Below are 18,450 nucleotides of genomic sequence, written 5' to 3'. Positions count from 1 at the left end.
GTTACTGTGCACAATATCCAAATTCTCCCCAAGTAATCATGGCAAGAATCTATTATAGATCTGATCTAACCTGAGATGAGAACACTGTCTGGATGATTGAGAAGAGTCTCTCTACGTTATCCTTGTCTTCTTCCCTTTCCTTCTATTATTTTTCTGCTCTTTTTTTCTCTTTTTTAAATCAAGTTGCTACTGTAATTTTCTGTCTCATTGATGTAGTTTTTCCCTCTATTTTCGCAGTCCGTTAAAACTTACTATGAATTATTAAAAGGCTGAACTTGTGAGCTATCAGCTCCACGAGAACAAGAAAATTCATGAACACAGAGGAGATTATGGTGATGGCCGAAGAGGTGAGCTATGATGTTGTGGTCACGGATCCTGACATTGCCAAGTTCTCAAGCATCGTGAACTCGTGCGATGTGCTGATGCGTGTTCATGGATCAGCGCTTACCAACATGGTGTTCCGTCTTGGAAACGCTGCGGTGATCCAAGTAGTTCCATGGGGTAATCCGGACTGGATTGCAAGCCACTACTTCAGGGTACCATCCAAGCAAATGAAGCTGAACTACATGGAGTACAGTATAAATGAGGAGGAAACTACACTCTCCGAACTGTGTCCCAGAGATCATGCAATTTTCAAGGTCCCCAAGTCACTGCATCCTCAAAAAGCAGATTGGGATACATTTTCCAGGATTTTCCTGAAAGAACAGAATGTGAAGGTTGATGTGAGATAGTTTAGGCCTTTCCTGGAACGTGCCCTTCGGATTCTCCATGAATAGCAGAGAGAATGAGTTGGTTGGAGCGTTCTTTTAGCGCCTCCGATGAATTTATCAGCTACTTTTTCTTTATTTTTTTTTACTTCATTTGAGGAACATCTAATGTGTAATATGTTTAATCATCCAGTTCCTTTTTTTTATTTATATATACAAGGACATCTTAGATAGATAGGATAATGCGGACATTGTTCTGAAGATGAAATCAAGGGTGATGTTTGAACCTACAAAAGTTTTCTTGAAGCGTTAGTTTCTCATCATCAGAATTAAACTTGAGAAAACACCGGGTGGAAGATTATCAAATGGAACATTTTGAGACAGTCATATTAAGAATATCAAATGGACCTGCGGAAGTCTCCCGACGCATCAACTGTTTCTGCGGTCGGTAGGCTGATTGGTGTCAATCATGTACTGCTCCCTCTTCTCTCTTTGACAGTTTGATGGAGAAATCCAATTCTTCGTCACCAATGTTCAAGTTTGGCGGCCCCATAAGTAAACTCGATGTCCACAAGAGCGACGAAGTCGCCTCTATTTCCACGGTTTCACTATCCATCCTGCACAAGTTCCGGATGAATATCCTACGTTGATTTCACACAGTTTAATATGACGACTTTGTTCTCTGGAGTAAGAATATCCAGACAAGAAGCCGCCGCTCCTCCTCATACCAAGGCATGGTACTCAAGGTTCACTAAATACTCTTCGAATGGCTGAGATAAATTGTGAGTTGGTGCAAGCACGGGATCTTCCCTTTCGACAGAAACAAGGAGGGCATGCTAGCATTTCTTGTCCTCCTTTTTGTCTTTGAGCAAAGCTTGCTGGAGCTCTGATTTGTTAAATCTGTTCATGTGATGATAACCAAGAAAGAACGTAATTTATGTCCGGCTATCATTTATCCGAATAATGCTTACTCTTGAGCCATGGAATGTTCAAATGAAGAGTTGGTATTGCAAACCATCTGACACAAGATCGATTCAGGTGACACTTTAACTGGGTTAGATGTCTTCATCTAAAGCAACCTGCTTGCCATCTAATGGGAGATATCTTGATAAATTAATCAAGATTAGTATAGTTAGCAGTCATTTTCTCATGATTCGATCATTTGAATAATTGGTTTGTTAATTTTATTAAGCCTGAACTACCGATTCAAAATATTTACTCCCAATAAAAGTACATTTATGTAACCCTTTAAGTTAAATTAATTCTTAATTCACATCGTATGTGTTAAGTAATTAGAATATTAGCATCTTTCCCATTTAAGAGTTTGATGTTCTGATCAACAACAATATAGTCAAGAAGCATGATGTACGTGAGACAAAGTCTAAGGGTGGCTTTACACCATAATATATTCTTTAGTCCAATCGTTAGGTAGCTATTTCCCACCCAAATCTTTCATCATGTCTAATTTTAGGTTAGTTTTGATATTATTTATTATGATTCAATCTGATACGAAAATCCTTTTGTTAATTTTGTGAAGCTTAAATCATTAGCTCAAAATTTCTAAGTCCAAATTAGTGGTAGCATATTGACATAACCGATCCATATAATTCTTTATCTACTTAGAGTATGAGATTAATTGAGATTTTATACATTTAGTTATTCTTAAAATTTAAAAAACTAAGATCTTCATCGAGTGTAGTACTGGATTTTTAGTTAATTTACCATATTCCCCTTTAAAATTGAACATGGAAAAAAAAATTAAAAAAAAATAGAGTTAGGATTATTATTTTTTAATATTCATATTCTAAATATTTTTGAATCAATACCTCCTGTTTTACTTTTTTTTCAAACAGTATCCCTAATTTTAAAAAAACCTAAATTGTTCCTAAAAAATTTTTTCACCTATTAGAGTGTTGTAGCCATTACAACAAAAATAATATAACCTATTTGAAAACATTGTAAAAGAACCAAATGGAATCAAAGCACATTAGAAATCATTTGATACATCATTCTAGTGTTCAAATAAATATTTATAATAATTTAAAAATAATATCATCTAAATAGAAATAAAATTAATTTGTTATAGCATTTTGATCATCATAATAAAAACATCATAAGACCTACTTGAAGATCTAAATTGACTCCTAACCACAAACAAACCAACTAGAAGCCTATAAATATGATATCATAATGATTTACGAGTAATGATAATAAAAGAGACATAATATGATATCATTCATAATATTTTTCAATAGCGTTTATAGTATTTTTAATATTTTAATAAAACACTATAAATATTATTGAAAAATACTATAAATGAACCAAATAAAAATATAATTTAAAAATAAAAATAGATGAAAAAATAATTTAATAAATATTTTGATTTTTTTTTAAATTAGAGATACCGTGTAAAAACAAAAAAAAACAAAAGGAGCTTCTTTGTGAGAAATATTCAAAATATAAGCATCGTAGATTTATGGTAAATCTCTTTTGATCAGGTACAATTCCGGAGCATGTATGATTAATGCTTCGGTTGGTGGATGTCAACGTCTTAGTCTACAGCTAGCCTGTTAATTATGAGTGATTATTCTTAGCTGTCTCAACAAGTAACACCATTGCAGTGGGGAATTCATCCACAAAAGTCTCTTGAAAGGTAGTACTAGTTGGAGAATCAGTCCTCAACACTGATGCATGCACCTCGATATAGTTTTCTTAATTTATAGCCTCATCTTTTTCACTCTTTTGTTCTGGAAGCTCAAATAATATGTTGTATACCCTCTGCAAGACCTATCCTTTATTGACGAATTGCTTTGAATCATCTACAGGGCATTCCAATGCTGACTTTTCCCCTGTATACCTAATTTCAATTACCTGCAATAGGTGCAACTGTGCCTATCAGGGAATCAATGTAATTGTTTTTGCTAAGAAAAATACTATGGTATATAAAGTTTGGATGTGTCCTTGACCTTGACCTGGTAATATATAGTATGGTATACTTGTTTTCGCTAAGAAAAATACTATGGTACCTGCTTCACATGGCCCATCTTATACTACAATAAAGTCGACTTCTTAATTGGTCTTGGAAATTGTCTACATGACTCCAATTTTCTGTGATCCTTACCTACCTACTCCTCACATGCCACACAAACTTTTCAACCTAGATGTCACACTCATTGAAAGAAAACACGGAATTGAAATTTGCAAGCCGCCTTGTGATTTGAAAGATCTGATCGACTGTTCATATCACCAATTTTAAATTTCACTACGCCAGCTTGTTTTTTTTTTTTTCTTCCCCTTATTGGAAAACAGAATAACAGTATTAAACTTTTCACTCGATTACTTTTTTACAATCATATAATAAATATAATTAAATTGGCAGTAATGTGATGATTTAACTCTAAAAATGGACTCTGTTTGGCTGTCTCATCCCTCAACCATATATTAGAATAATACAAAAGTCAAGTACCCAAACCTGCTGATTGGGCACCTCTCTCCATTCTGTTCTTCCTCCTGTTGTGAGTTCCACAGAGTTATATGGGCTCAACATTTGCTGCCTAATCTCTAACAGCTCCTTCTGTCCGCCTCCAAGGAAAAGATGAAGTACTTCTGAGAACCATAGAAGACAACAAGACAAAACGATAGCTAGGAGGAGGAGATGGCGAAGGCGTTGAGGAACCTCAACCGCGCAAAGCCTCAAAGTTGTGGAGTAGGATTGCTTGCTGTATTGATCCTGGTCTCCCTGTCCTATGTTACGATGTCGAGGACGAACAAGATGCGCATATCAATTGGTAAGTTCCTCTGTGTTTCGTGTTTACTACATGTTGTTCCATTAGCTCGTTCGGGTTCTCATGACTCGTGAGCTTTGCAGCAACTTCACAGCTTCCACCATTGTTGAAGGTCAACTCCACCTCTATGGCATCTGATAAATCCGATGGACATGACGATTCTTCACAAGGTACACAAAAATCCTCTTATATCTTTTATCTTTTCCCATGGATTGACATCTTCAACTTGTTAATCAAACTGACTCAATTCTAGAGAAGGAAACTGGATCAGGGTTATATGAACATGTACAGAAAAACTAACTGGTAGATACATGATTCTTTCCTCCTTCAGATGGTGTCAAAGCAGGAAGAATCGAGAAGAGTTCTTCTGTCGATCATGTCGAGGTCCCGGTAACATACAGTCGAGGTGAATTAGGTATGTTGTCTACCTTCCTAAGTTGACCATATTGAACAAGTTGTAATCAGACTTTCGTTCAAGGCAAGTAAATAAACAAAAGTAGGGCGCTCTGTTTCCAAGAGGATTAATGGAGTTCCTTGTACATGCATTCCATCCTTTCATTCTTCTCTCCCTTTTTCTTGTGTTAAAGAAGTTGATTTCTATTCCTGTTTCGGACCACTCGTTGCATTTCACCAAGAGGGATCTCACCTGTCCATTTTGACTGATTCCAGTAGTCCTCAGCAATCATAGAAAGAGATAAGTTCAAGTGATACAGGAGACCATCACCGATTACTTGACTAAATTCCTGATCTCAGGCCATTGAATCCTCTTTCTATTTCTTCTTATATATTCTTGTTTGATCTACTTCATGCCCTTAGGCTCTTCCAGCCCTTCTCTTTTCGTTTGATCTATAGCACATCAATATTGTACGACGCAATACCTTTAGAAATCTTGTTGATTTGGATATTTGAATTTCCAATTATGAAACCACCGTTCTGTGCTTCGCAAAGGTGGGATGAAGCCAGAGAAGAAGCCAATATGTGATCTTTCAAACAGAAAGTCCGAGGTGTGTGAGGCAGACGGCGATGTCAGAATCATCGGCAAGGACACCAGGATGGTGTACGTGGCTCCTCCTCAGTTCGGCGACAGCGGAGGAGGCGAATCATGGACCATCAAACCTTATGCACGAAAGTGGGATGCAGGATCAGGAGCTCGTGTTCGCGAGGTGACCATGAAACTAGTCAATGGCTATGGAGACGATACGCGTTGCTCCGTGAACCACACCGTCCCCGCATTGGTGTTCGCCATCGGCGGATGGACCGGAAACTTCTTCCACGACTTCGCCGACGTGCTTGTCCCTCTCTTCCAGACTGCCTACCCTTTCGGCGGCGAGGTCCAGTTCCTCGTAGCCAACATGAAGCCAGAATGGGTCAAGAAATATCAGCTCTACTTCAGAAAGCTCTCCCGGTACGAGATCATCGAGTATGACAACGACGACACCGTCCGTTGCTTCAAGCATGTGACTCTCGGTCTTAGATGCAGCAGCATCGAGGACTTCCAAATGGAGCCCTCAAAATCTCCGCACGGCTACAGTATGGTTGACTTCGCCAAGTTCACCAGAAGCGCTTTCTCTCTCCAGAGAGACCACTCGTGGAGGAGCGACGAACAACACAACAAGAAGCCGAGGCTAATGATCATAAGGAGAGCCCGAACAAGAAAATTCATGAACGTAGAAGAGATTGTTCAGATGGCCAAAGAGGTGGGGTATGACGTTGTGGTGGCTGAGGCAGACGATGACATTTCCACGTTCTCGCGCGTCGTGAACTCGTGCGATGTGTTGATGGGCGTTCATGGAGCAGCGCTTACTAATATGGTGTTCCTCCCCACCAACGCCGTCGTGATACAAGTAGTTCCCTGGGGTAACCTCGACTGGATAGCTGGCCACTACTTCAGGGATCCTTCCAAGCAAATGAAGGTGAACTACTTGGAATACAGCATAAGCGAGGAGGAGACGACCCTCTCAGAGTTGTACCCGAGAGACCATGCCGTCTTCAAGGACCCCATGTCACTGCACCATCAAGGATGGGATACATTTTCCAGGATCTTCCTACAGGAACAGAACGTGAGGCTCGATGTGAACAGGTTTAGGCCTTTCCTGGAACGTGCCCTGGACATTCTAAGCCAACAGCCGAGAGAATGAGTTGGCTAGGAGTTCAACTCAGACTAGAAGAGATATGAGCTGCCGATTGATTTCTTGATTTGTATTAGTTGTCTTGTAATGAAACAGAGAAGAAAGGAGAAGAAACACCGGTACTAACAGCATCTTTGTTGTTTCCGATGCACAAAGCAAGGGAGAACATGTTTTGTGTTGGTACTTAATGTCCCAGGGCAACATTTATAGCTCGACTTACTTCTTTCAATGGACGATCCAGAACAGTCGTGGAGCACCATACATGCTAAACTGTGACTTACCAATTGGATGGAGTTGTTTGGTGTCCATGTGCTTTTGGCTGGGGCGCTGTTTGGTAAACTTGATAGATTCCCGAGTCTGTGAGATCCTTCAATTATGTTTGCATCATGGCGTTGGGCTGGCATCCGAAGCCACAGCTAATCATGTATGTCATGTGCCATTGATTCCCCAGCAGGCATCCTGGGAAGAGGTTGACGTAATTATTACTGATAGGCCGTGGAAAACCTTATACAAAACCAGTGTCGCTCGTCTGTTGCTGATCCGGAGTACAAAGGGAATCGATTCTGCATTGCTGGTAACAAAAAATTAGGCACTGATCAGGCTCCACGAATTTGAGATGCAAAAGAAGCTGCCACATGGTTGCATGCTTGAATTTAGTAAGGAACGCTCTCGTTTTGCTGCACCAATACACCGAGTGGTCATCTTCTTACTTGTTAGCGCGTGTCGGTGATGGCATGGCGATCTACGGCGGACTTCATAACAAACAGATTTCCTATAATAACAGAGAGATTTTCTCAACTGCATAACAGATAGATTTCCTCAACTGTATGAGGTAATCTCTCTGTTCAGTTAAAGAAATCTTATCTTTCACTATATATAAATAGACTTCATATGATATTAATTGAAGTGTATTTTTCTTCATTCTCTCATTTCTTTATGGTATCAGAGCGAAAATTGTGAGGAGCCATCACACCTATCGAGTCGATGCCGAGAAAAATAGATCCTAGGCGGAGCTGCCCCCCAACTCGTTGCCCATAATCGGTCGTTCGACAGCAACTTCCCTGCTTCCGGTCTCGACCACGGCTACCGCACCAAGTTCCAAGCCTACGGTGTAGCGCCAATCATTTGTTGGGTCCAGTCAATGCATTTGGTGACTTTGCATCGCAGGGAGCACGCACTCTTGGTTCCTCTTTACTGTAGATATTTTTTTTTATTCTTCCTCCCTCTTTACCGCAGAAAAGTACCAACACTTCTTACTTTTTCTTCCGCTTTACTGCAAAACTTGTTCATTCTTCCTAGCTTCTTATTGCAAAAGTACCAACACTTCTTCCTTTTTATTTTTCTTTTGATCCTTGTTATTGCTATATATTTCTACTTGCTCCCATATAGTAGTCCATATCTTTCATGTCTTCATCATCTACCTCTGTTACTCCACTTATTGTTCTAACAGGGAATCATAGTACTTTCTCACATACAAATCTTATCTTCATAAATGTAGCAACCTTCATCCCCTTCAAATTATCAAAAGGTGGCAACTACGCATCCTAGCATACTCAATTTTCTAATCTTCTATTTGCCTATGACCTTCTAGGCTGTGTCGATGGCTCTCTTTCTTGTCCACTAGCGATGATCAATATTCCAGGAGCATCCAGTCCAGTATCAAATCCGGACCATAAACTATGGTTACGCCAGGATCATCCCATTCTTCAAGCAATTCAAGCTTCGGTCGTTGGATCCCTCGCCCCACTCACATCTTCATGTGACACTATTGCCGAAGCCTGGTGCAAGTTGCAAACCACCTTAGCAAATCGTTCACGAACTCGCATGCTTAGTCTCCTATCCGAACTTATGAAAACAAAACAAGAGGGAAGTATTGTTACTGATTATCTGCACAACATAAAGATTATTATCGATAACTTGGTCTTGATAGGTCATTCTCTCAGTGATGAAGAAGTTACTGTCCATATCCTCAACGACCTAGGAGACGAGTACAAGGAACTGACAATAGCAATATGGGCACGTGATTCACTAGTGTCGTTTGAAGAACTCTACGACAAACTGATTGATTTTGAGATATATCTCAAACGTGAGGATAAATTGTTAGGACCATCCATCATGACTCAAGTCAATCAAAAATCCACGAGGAAGGGCTATCAGTATAACAAGACTATCAACAAAGATTTGACCAAGATGCTTTCTGAACCTTTGAGCTCCAACCAAACCCCTCTTCCACATCATCAACATTTCAATCATGACAACCAAGGTGGCTACTTTAATCATTAGCAGTCCTAGCACCCTCAACACACAAATCAATGAAGAGTTGTCTGCCAATTATGTGATAAATTCGGTCACTCTACAAAGGTTTGTCGATCTCGACCCCGACTTCCTACACAATCACATTGGCCTCAAGCAAATCTCGCAACTACTCCAAACACTAATGATCATAATTGGATCGTGGACTCTAGCGTGTCACACCACATTACCTCTGATCTACAGAACTTGTTGATCCACAACAACTATAGTGGACATGACTGTTGAATCTCGGATTTTGATGATGAAGTCAATTGTCATTTGTTATCTAATCTATGTGTTGAGATAAGTGTGCAGGATTAACTACGATGAGAGTAAGACAAGCAGCAGGAGTTGCGCCGGAGTCAAGATCATGATCACGTTGGGAGTTCGAGAGTTCGACGGAAGTTCGGACGGTCGTCGGAGGTTCAGAGAGAACAGATCCGAGAAGTCCAGAAGCTTGCCAAGCGAAGCTCGTCGGAACTCGCCAAGTGGATCGTCGCAAAGTCCAGGAGTATGCCGGATGTCCGCAGAAGGATCACCGAGGGTTATCGGTTGATCGACGGAAGTTGGCAGGAAACTCGCCGGAAGAAGCGATTAACGCATCGGAGCAAGCTGCAGAAGTTGTCTTAGAGTTAATCGTAATTAGCATGATGATTAAGCATGAAAATGGGAGGTGATCCCATTAGCTTAATCTTGGGGCAATTGGGCCCCTGAAAAGATTCAAAGTGGGCCGAATGGAGTGAACCATTCGGACCCTGATTGCACCAGGAGGTGCAACCGCCCCAGCCAGGAGGTGCAACCGCCTGGGCTGTGGGGTTGGGAGGTGCAACCGCCCCAGCCAGGAGGTGCAACCGCCTGGGCTGTGGGGTTGGGAGGTGCAATCGCCCCAGCCAGGAGGTGCAACCGCCAGGGCTGCAAGGCTGGGAGGTGCAACCGCCCCAGCCAAGAGGTTGCACCGCCAGAGCTCAAGTTCCGAGCTCTGCCAGGCGATGCAACCACCGAGCTCAGTCTTCGAGCTCTGGCAGAGAGGTGCATCAGCCTGAGCTCAATCTCGAGCTATGCCAGGTGATGCATTCACCAAGCTCAGTCTTCGAGCTCTGGCAGAGAGGTGGATCAGCCTGAGCTCAGCTTGGAGCTCTGCCAGGTGATGCAACCACCGAGCTCAGTTTCGAGCTCTGCCAGGTGATGCAATCACCAAGCTCAGTCTTCGAGCTCTGCCAGGTGATGCAACCATCGAGCTCAGTCTTCGAGCTCTGGCAGAGAGAAGTAATCGGCAGAGCTCAGTCTTCGAGCTCTGCCAGGCGGTGCCACCTCTCCAGTCGAGAGGTGCAACCGCCTGATCCCAGAATTCTGGGATTTGATCGATTTGATCGTTTTGAGCTCGAATTTTGAATTGGGTTGAGGCCTATAAATACCCCACCCATTCAGCACTGAAAAGATAACAGACCCATACCGAAATCGTGATCTTTTCTGTGATTCTAAAGAGCTCAAAAGTGTTGTAAAGCCTTTAAGTCTCCTCCTTCTGTTCTTCAAGTTTTCAATTGTAAAGTGAGGAGAGAAAGGTCTGTAAAGGTTGTCTCCTAAGCCTGTCAAAAGGAGAGAAATTGTAAGAGGGAAGTTTGGCCTTCGCCCATTGAAGGAAGGCACCTAGTTGACGTCGGCAACCTCATCGGTGGAGGAAGCCAAAAGTGGAGTAGGTCAAGGCTGACCGAACCACTCTAAATCTCTGGTTTGCGTTTATTTTCGAGCACTTTATCATTACTGCAAACCTCCCTCATCACTACTGCTCTCTGCGTTTTCACGAACAAGTTCTAAGTGCTGTTCTTCCAAATCTGCATTCAGACGTAAACTCGTATTTTCATACATTACAGTTTACGTTTACGTTTGATTCTGCAGAACTGTTTTCCGCGCTTTTACGAACGAGCTTCCTTGCAGTTTACGCTTACATTTTAATCCTATTAATAACTGCAATCTGTCCTCTACGATTTTACGAACGAGTTTCAACATTTAGACGTAAAACTGCATTCAGACGTAAATCGGCTTTCCTCGCTCATTCATCAGATTTCAGTTCACGTTTACGTCTTGATTTCAACTGCATACTGCCTTCTGCGAGTATACAAACGAGTTTCAAAGTTTAGACGTAAATCTGCGTCTAGACGTAAAACTGCGTTTAGACGTAAATCTGCGTTTAGACGTAAAACTGCGTTTAGACGTAAAACTGCGTTTAGACGTAAATCTGCGTTTAGACGTAAAACTGCGTTTAGACGTAAAACTGCGTTTAGACGTAAAACTGCGTTTAGACGTAAAACTGCGTTTAGACGTAAATCTGCGTTTAGACGTAAATCTGCATTTAGACGTAAATCTGAGTTTAGACGCAAAACTGCGCTTAGACGCAAAATTGCGCTTAGACGCAAAACTGCGCTTAAACGCAATCTGCGCTTAGACGCAAACTGCACTTAGATACAAACTGAGAATTTGCTTTTGCATCATAATAGTTTTTGAACGAACGCAGCTTTTGGTTTTTTATTATAAGATTTCCGCTGCACTAATTCACCCCCCCCCCTCTTAGTGCTCTTGATCCTAACAATTGGTATCAGAGCAAGGTTAACTCTCTAAAGGATTAAAACCCAAGAGAGATGGCATACGCCGGAAACCAAGAGGGGCATTCAATGACACGTCCACCCATGTTCAGTGGAACGGACTACACTTACTGGAAGACCCGAATGAGGATCTTTCTTATTTCTATGGATTTTGAACTGTGGAACCTTGTTGAAAATGGATTTTCAAAATCTTCTCTTCCAATGATCGATTGGAACGATTTGGAGAAGAAGGCTTTCGCTCTTAATGCAAAGGCTATGAATGCCTTATTTTGCGCACTTGATAAAAACGAGTTTAATCGTGTTTCAACTTGCGAAACTGCTTTTGATATTTGGCACACACTTGAAGTGACCCACGAGGGCACAAGTAGAGTGAAAGAGTCAAAAATCAATCTGTTGCTGCATTCTTTTGAACTTTTCCGAATGAAACCGAGTGAAACCATTGGCGACATGTTTACCCGTTTCACGGATGTCGTCAACGGTCTAAAAGGACTCGGAAAGAGCTTTTCGGATTTTGAGCTTGTTAATAAGATACTAAGATCCCTTCCTAAGAGTTGGGATCCTAAAGTCACCACCATTCAAGAGGCAAAAGATCTGCGAAATTTCCCTCTTGAAGAACTAGTCGGGTCATTAATGACCTACGAAATGACCTGCAAAGCTCATGAAGAGCAAGAAGACATCCTTCCAAAGAACAGGAAGGATATGGCACTTAAAACTTCTGAATGCCACTTGAGAGAAAACTCAAGTGATGAGGATTGTGACGATGACTTGGCACTTTTGACAAGAAAGTTTAAGAAATTCTTCAAAAGAAACAAGTTTAAAAACGATGTGAAAAATAAACTTGAATCAAAGAAGGACCAAGTGATCTGCTACGAATGTAAAAAGCCGGGACACTACAAAAGTGATTGTCCCCAAGTCAAGAAAAGAACAACAAAGAAGAAGGCGCTCCAAGCAACATGGGATGATTCGAGCGCATCTGAGGAAGAGGAGTCCAACACCGAGCAAGTTGCTCATTACGCCTTTATGGCCATCGAAGAGGAGGTAACGGATTTATTAGATGCTGATTTATCTTTCGATGAATTACTAAATGCCTTCCATGATTTATTTGATGAATGCAAAGTTATAAATAAGAAATACAAGTTGCTAAAAAAGCTACATGATAATCTTACTTGTGAGTTTGATAAGTTAAAAGTCGAACATCATGATAGTTTAAATTCATGTATCAAATGTCATGATTTAGAAACTATACAAAAAAAAAACTTGCTACTTAAGGACACCTTGAAGAAATTCGAGGTTGGTAGCAAGTCATTAAACATGATCCTTACAAACAAGGGTCATGCTCCCAAAAGAAGTGGGATTGGATTTGTGAGGAGTCCTCACCGAAATCCAACTACCTTTGTAAAAGGCCCCATCTTACACGTTCAACACCAAACCAAGTGCAACTTTTGTTGCAAATCTGGACACAAGACACATTGTTGTCCATTCAAGAAAATAAGTCCAAACAAATTAATTTGGATTCCTAAAGGAACCATGATAAACTCTATGCAACATGATAGAAAATGTAGATCTATTTATGAGGCACCCAAAAGCAAATGGGTACCTAAACGTCATCCTTTCTTGTAGAAAACTAAACAATCGCAAGCTAGGAGCAAGAAATGGTACCTTGATAGTGGATGCTCAAGGCATATGACCGGAGATCCATCTCAATTCTCTAAGCTCTCTAGCATAGACGAAGGATATGTCACCTTCGGAGACAACAACAAGGGTAAAATCATTGGCAAAGGAACCATAGGTAACAAATCCAACCTCTCTATTGAAGATGTTTTACTAGTTGATGGTTTAAAACATAACCTCTTGAGCATTAGTCAATTATGTGATAAAGGATATATTATAAGATTTGAATCTAATGCCTGCATCATTGAAAAACCACACAAAAATGTATCTATGATTGCATTAAAACAAAACAACGTATACACTATTGACATCAATGACTTATGTGATGAAATGTGCTTTGCCGTTATGAATGAGGATGCTTGGCTATGGCATAGAAGATTAGGTCATGCTAGCATGAAACTAATCAATCAAGTATCATCTAGAGAACTTGTAAGAGGAATTCCTCATATCAAGTTCATCAAAGATAATGTATGTGATGCTTGCCAATTAGGTAAGCAAATTAGGGGTAGCTTCAAAGCTAAGAATCAAATAAGCACCTCTAGGCCCTTACAATTGATCCATATGGACTTGTTCGGACCAATCTCTACATCGAGTCTAGGAGGTAGCAAATACGCCTTTGTCATTATTGATGACTACAGCAGATATACATGGACCTACTTCTTAAAACAAAAAAATGAATGCTTTAGACATTTTACCAAGTTTTGTAAACGTGTTCAAAATGAGAAGGAATCTATGATTTCGTCAATTAGAAGTGATCACGGTGGAGAATTTCAAAACCAAGACTTCCAAGAATTCTGTGAACTCAACGGATACAACCATAACTTCTCTACTCCAAGAAATCCTCAACAAAATGGGGTAGTAGAAAGAAAAAATCGAAATTTGCAAGAAATGGCAAGAACCATGTTGAATGAACATAGCCTACCCAAATATTTTTGGGCCGAAGCTGTAAACACTGCATGTTATATTTTAAATAGAGTCCTAGTAAGACCCTTACTCACCAAAACTCCTTATGAGTTATGGAATAACAAAAAACCCAATGTCTCATATTTTAAAGTCTTTGGGTGTAAGTGTTTTATCTTGAATGAAAAGGATAACTTAGGAAAATTCGATGCTAAATCTGATGAAGGAATCTTTCTTGGTTATTCTTCGGTTTCTAAAGCTTTTCGCATCTTCAATAAAAGAACCTTAATTATTGAAGAATCCATCCATGTTGTTTTCAATGAGATTTCAGAAATTAAGAAAAATGATCTTGATGATGATATTAATTTTGATTCCTTGAATTTAAACGAAACCCCGTCTCCAACTAGCAACTTGGTTGCATCCACTTCCAAAACATCCTTACCCAAGGATTGGAAGTATATAGATGCTCATCATAAGGAGCTAATCCTAGGAGACACATCAAAGGGGGTTCAAACACGATCTTCTTTTAAAAACTTTTGTGCCAACGCCGCTTTTCTCTCCCAAATTGAACCCAAATGTGTTGATGAAGCCATGAAAGATGATTCATGGATTATCGCAATGCAAGATGAATTAAATCAATTTGAGAGAAATGAGGTGTGGACGCTTGTTCCTAGGCCAAATGACCATTTAGTAATTGGTACTAAATGGGTCTTTAGAAACAAGCAAGATGAAAATGGTATCGTGGTTAGAAACAAGGCTAGATTAGTGGCCAAAGGTTTCAACCAAGAAGAAGGTATCGATTACGAAGAAACCTTCGCACCTGTGGCTCGATTGGAAGCCATAAGGATGCTCCTTGCCTACGCTAGTTGCAATAATTTTAAGTTATTTCAAATGGATGTTAAAAGCGCTTTTCTAAATGGTTTCATTTCCGAAGAAGTTTATGTTGAACAACCTCCTGGATTTGAAAATAATGGCTACCCTAATCATGTGTTTAGATTAACTAAAGCTCTCTATGGTTTAAAACAAGCCCCAAGGGCTTGGTATGAGAGACTTAGCTCTTTTCTCATTGAAAATAATTTCATAAAAGGCAAGGTTGATACTACATTGTTTATCAAGAATTTTGAAAATGATTTTCTCATTGTTCAGATTTATGTTGATGACATTATCTTTGGTTCTACAAATGAATCTCTTTGTGAATCCTTTGCGAAAACTATGAGTCATGAATTCGAAATGAGTCTAATGGGAGAGTTAACATTCTTCTTAGGCCTACAAATCAAACAACTAAGCAATGACATCTTTATTAGTCAAACCAAATATGCTGAGAGTTTGCTAAAGAAGTTCAAAATGAATAATTCAAAAGCCATTGACACCCCTATGAGCACCTCCACTAAGTTAGAAATTGATGAGAATGGAGAAAGCTTCGATCAAAAAACCTATAGGGGTATGATAGGAAGTTTACTTTACCTCACTGCCACCAGACCAGACATCATGTTCAGTGTAGGACTTTGTGCTAGATTTCAATCAGACCCTAAGATATCTCATCTCAAAGCAGTCAAAAGAATACTCAGATATCTTAATGGAACTACCAATCTAGGATTATGGTACCCAAAATCAGAAAATTTTGAATTAACAGCCTATGCTGATGCGGACTTCGCTGGCTGTAAACTAGACAGAAAAAGCACATCAGGATCATGTCAATTTTTAGGACATGCCCTTGTATCCTGGTCATCTAAGAAACAAAACTCGGTTGCCCTATCAACAACCGAAGCTGAATACATTGCAGCAAGTGCATGCTGTGCACAAGTTGTATGGATGAAAAACACTTTAGAAGATTACAAAGTGAATCTTAAAGATATTCCCATTAAATGTGATAACACGAGTGCAATATGCTTAACTAAAAATCCTATACAACACTCAAGAACAAAACACATTGATATTAGACATCACTTTATACGAGATCATGTCACTAATCATGATGTAACCATAGAGTTTATTGATACCAAACATCAACTAGCTGATATCTTCACAAAACCCCTATGTGAAGAACAATTTGATTACATAAGAAGAGAATTAGGAATGTTGATGTGTCCGAATACTTAAATTTATTTTTCAAATGTTATTACTATTACATGCCTTGACAACGCTTGATCAAATAACATGTTGCAAATTATGTGACAAATATTTTTAAACCAAATGCATGTAAGAAGTTCATTTTTCGGGTTGTATGCTAAAAATGGGATGTTCCCGTACACTCTTATGAAAACTCTTTGGAAAATGACTTTCCTTCGTCAAGCAAAAAACAATAAAGAGATATATGTGTCATGACTTCCTTTATATGCTTGATAATGCTATCATGCTTTTTGTTGATGACAAAGGGGGAGAAAAATATGAATTGATAAACACTATGTCATAGCTGAACTGCCATAATCATATCTATGTCATAGTTGCAAATAGTTGAGTGATGCTATAAACAATGTTATGCCATCCTTGCATCACCAAGAGATATGTGAACATGTACTATAGTTTGCATCATATCTTGATTTGATATTGTGAAGAAAATGCAAACTTACTAGAAAATCTCAAATGTGAGCATCATGTAAAAAGTCCTTCGTAGCTTTATATGATTACATGATGAATGGTTACAAACACTATCATACAAACTTGATGATGTATGTCATGCCTTGACATAATTCTTGAAGAGATACATCATGATAGGCATCATGATGGGAGCATTGATAAGTTTAACTGATCTAACTTATCAATACGTCACTTGAATTCTTAGGTCTTGAATTCAAGGTTGACTTATCTCAACTATGGCATATAGATAGGGGGAGTTAAGGACAACTCCTTTATCAATTGATTGTCATCATCAAAAAGGGGGAGATTGTTGAATCTCGGATTTTGATGATGAAGTCAATTGTCATTTGTTATCTAATCTATGTGTTGAGATAAGTGTGCAGGATTAACTACGATGAGAGTAAGACAAGCAGCAGGAGTTGCGCCGGAGTCAAGATCATGATCACGTTGGGAGTTCGAGAGTTCGACGGAAGTTCGGACGGTCGTCGGAGGTTCAGAGAGAACAGATCCGAGAAGTCCAGAAGCTTGCCAAGCGAAGCTCGTCGGAACTCGCCAAGTGGATCGTCGCAAAGTCCAGGAGTATGCCGGATGTCCGCAGAAGGATCACCGAGGGTTATCGGTTGATCGACGGAAGTTGGCAGGAAACTCGCCGGAAGAAGCGATTGACGCATCGGAGCAAGCTGCAGAAGTTGTCTTAGAGTTAATCGTAGTTAGCATGATGATTAAGCATGAAAATGGGAGGTGATCCCATTAGCTTAATCTTGGGGCAATTGGGCCCCTGAAAAGATTCAAAGTGGGCCGAATGGAGTGAACCATTCGGACCCTGATTGCACCAGGAGGTGCAACCGCCCCAGCCAGGAGGTGCAACCGCCTGGGCTGTGGGGTTGGGAGGTGCAACCGCCCCAGCCAGGAGGTGCAACCGCCTGGGCTGTGGGGTTGGGAGGTGCAACCGCCCCAGCCAGGAGGTGCAACCGCCAGGGCTGCAAGGCTGGGAGGTGCAACCGCCCTAGCCAAGAGGTTGCACTGCCAGAGCTCAAGTTCCGAGCTCTGCCAGGCGATGCAACCACCGAGCTCAGTCTTCGAGCTCTGGCAGAGAGGTGCATCAGCCTGAGCTCAGTCTCGAGCTCTGCCAGGTGATGCATTCACCAAGCTCAGTCTTCGAGCTCTGGCAGAGAGGTGGATCAGCCTGAGCTCAGCTTGGAGCTCTGCCAGGTGATGCAACCACCGAGCTCAGTTTCGAGCTCTGCCAGGTGATGCAATCACCAAGCTCAGTCTTCGAGCTCTGCCAGGTGATGCAACCATCGAGCTCAGTCTTCGAGCTCTGGCAGAGAGAAGCAATCGGCAGAGCTCAGTCTTCGAGCTCTGCCAGGCGGTGCCACCTCTCCAGTCGAGAGGTGCAACCGCCTGATCCCAGAATTCTGGGATTTGATCGATTTGATCGTTTTGAGCTCGAATTTTGAATTGGGTTGAGGCCTATAAATACCCCACCCATTCAGCATTGAAAAGATAACAGACCCATACCGAAATCGTGATCTTTTCTGTGATTCTAAAGAGCTCAAAAGTGTTGTAAAGCCTTTAAGTCTCCTCCTTCTGTTCTTCAAGTTTTCAATTGTAAAGTGAGGAGAGAAAGGTCTGTAAAGGTTGTCTCCTAAGCCTGTCAAAAGGAGAGAAATTGTAAGAGGGAAGTTTGGCCTTCGCCCATTGAAGGAAGGCACTTAGTTGACGTCGGCAACCTCATCGGTGGAGGAAGCCAAAAGTGGAGTAGGTCAAGGCTGACCGAACCACTCTA

At 40.7% G+C, this 18,450-nt stretch overlaps 2 protein-coding genes across 2 annotated transcripts; both read left to right on the top strand.

Moving 5' to 3' along the window:
- Positions 1-335: 335 nt before the first annotated feature.
- Positions 336-731, top strand: LOC135620377 (beta-1,2-xylosyltransferease XAX1-like). Its single transcript, XM_065123307.1, has one exon. It carries the CDS (start codon positions 336-338, stop codon positions 729-731), a length of 396 nt encoding a protein of 131 aa, XP_064979379.1.
- A 3,451-nt stretch (positions 732-4,182) lies between these two features.
- Positions 4,183-6,882, top strand: LOC103999217 (alpha-1,3-arabinosyltransferase XAT2). The gene is made up of 4 exons (XM_009420897.3): positions 4,183-4,495; positions 4,576-4,662; positions 4,824-4,907; positions 5,441-6,882. The coding sequence occupies exons 1-4, from the start codon at positions 4,363-4,365 to the stop codon at positions 6,628-6,630; spliced, it is 1,494 nt and encodes a 497-aa protein (XP_009419172.2). The 5' UTR covers positions 4,183-4,362; the 3' UTR covers positions 6,631-6,882.
- Positions 6,883-18,450: the final 11,568 nt, after the last annotated feature.

This window comes from Musa acuminata, chromosome BXJ2-8 (assembly GCF_036884655.1).
Source record: "Musa acuminata AAA Group cultivar baxijiao chromosome BXJ2-8, Cavendish_Baxijiao_AAA, whole genome shotgun sequence".
NCBI classification, from domain to species: domain Eukaryota; kingdom Viridiplantae; phylum Streptophyta; class Magnoliopsida; order Zingiberales; family Musaceae; genus Musa; species Musa acuminata.
Note: the sequence above shows the minus strand (reverse complement) of the source record. Positions and strands in the feature narration are given on the sequence as shown.

What these genes read in the sequence shown, in the direction of transcription:
- LOC135620377 (XM_065123307.1), top strand. Translation starts at nt 336, where the DNA reads ATGGCCGAAGAGGTGAGCTATGATGTTGTGGTCACGGATCCTGACATT.
- LOC103999217 (XM_009420897.3), top strand. Translation starts at nt 4,363, where the DNA reads ATGGCGAAGGCGTTGAGGAACCTCAACCGCGCAAAGCCTCAAAGTTGT. An exon ending in ACATGACGATTCTTCACAAG is followed by an intron (nt 4,663 to 4,823) that starts GTACACAAAAAT and finishes TTCCTCCTTCAG; the next exon opens with ATGGTGTCAAAGCAGGAAGA. An exon ending in ATACAGTCGAGGTGAATTAG is followed by an intron (nt 4,908 to 5,440) that starts GTATGTTGTCTA and finishes TGCTTCGCAAAG; the next exon opens with GTGGGATGAAGCCAGAGAAG.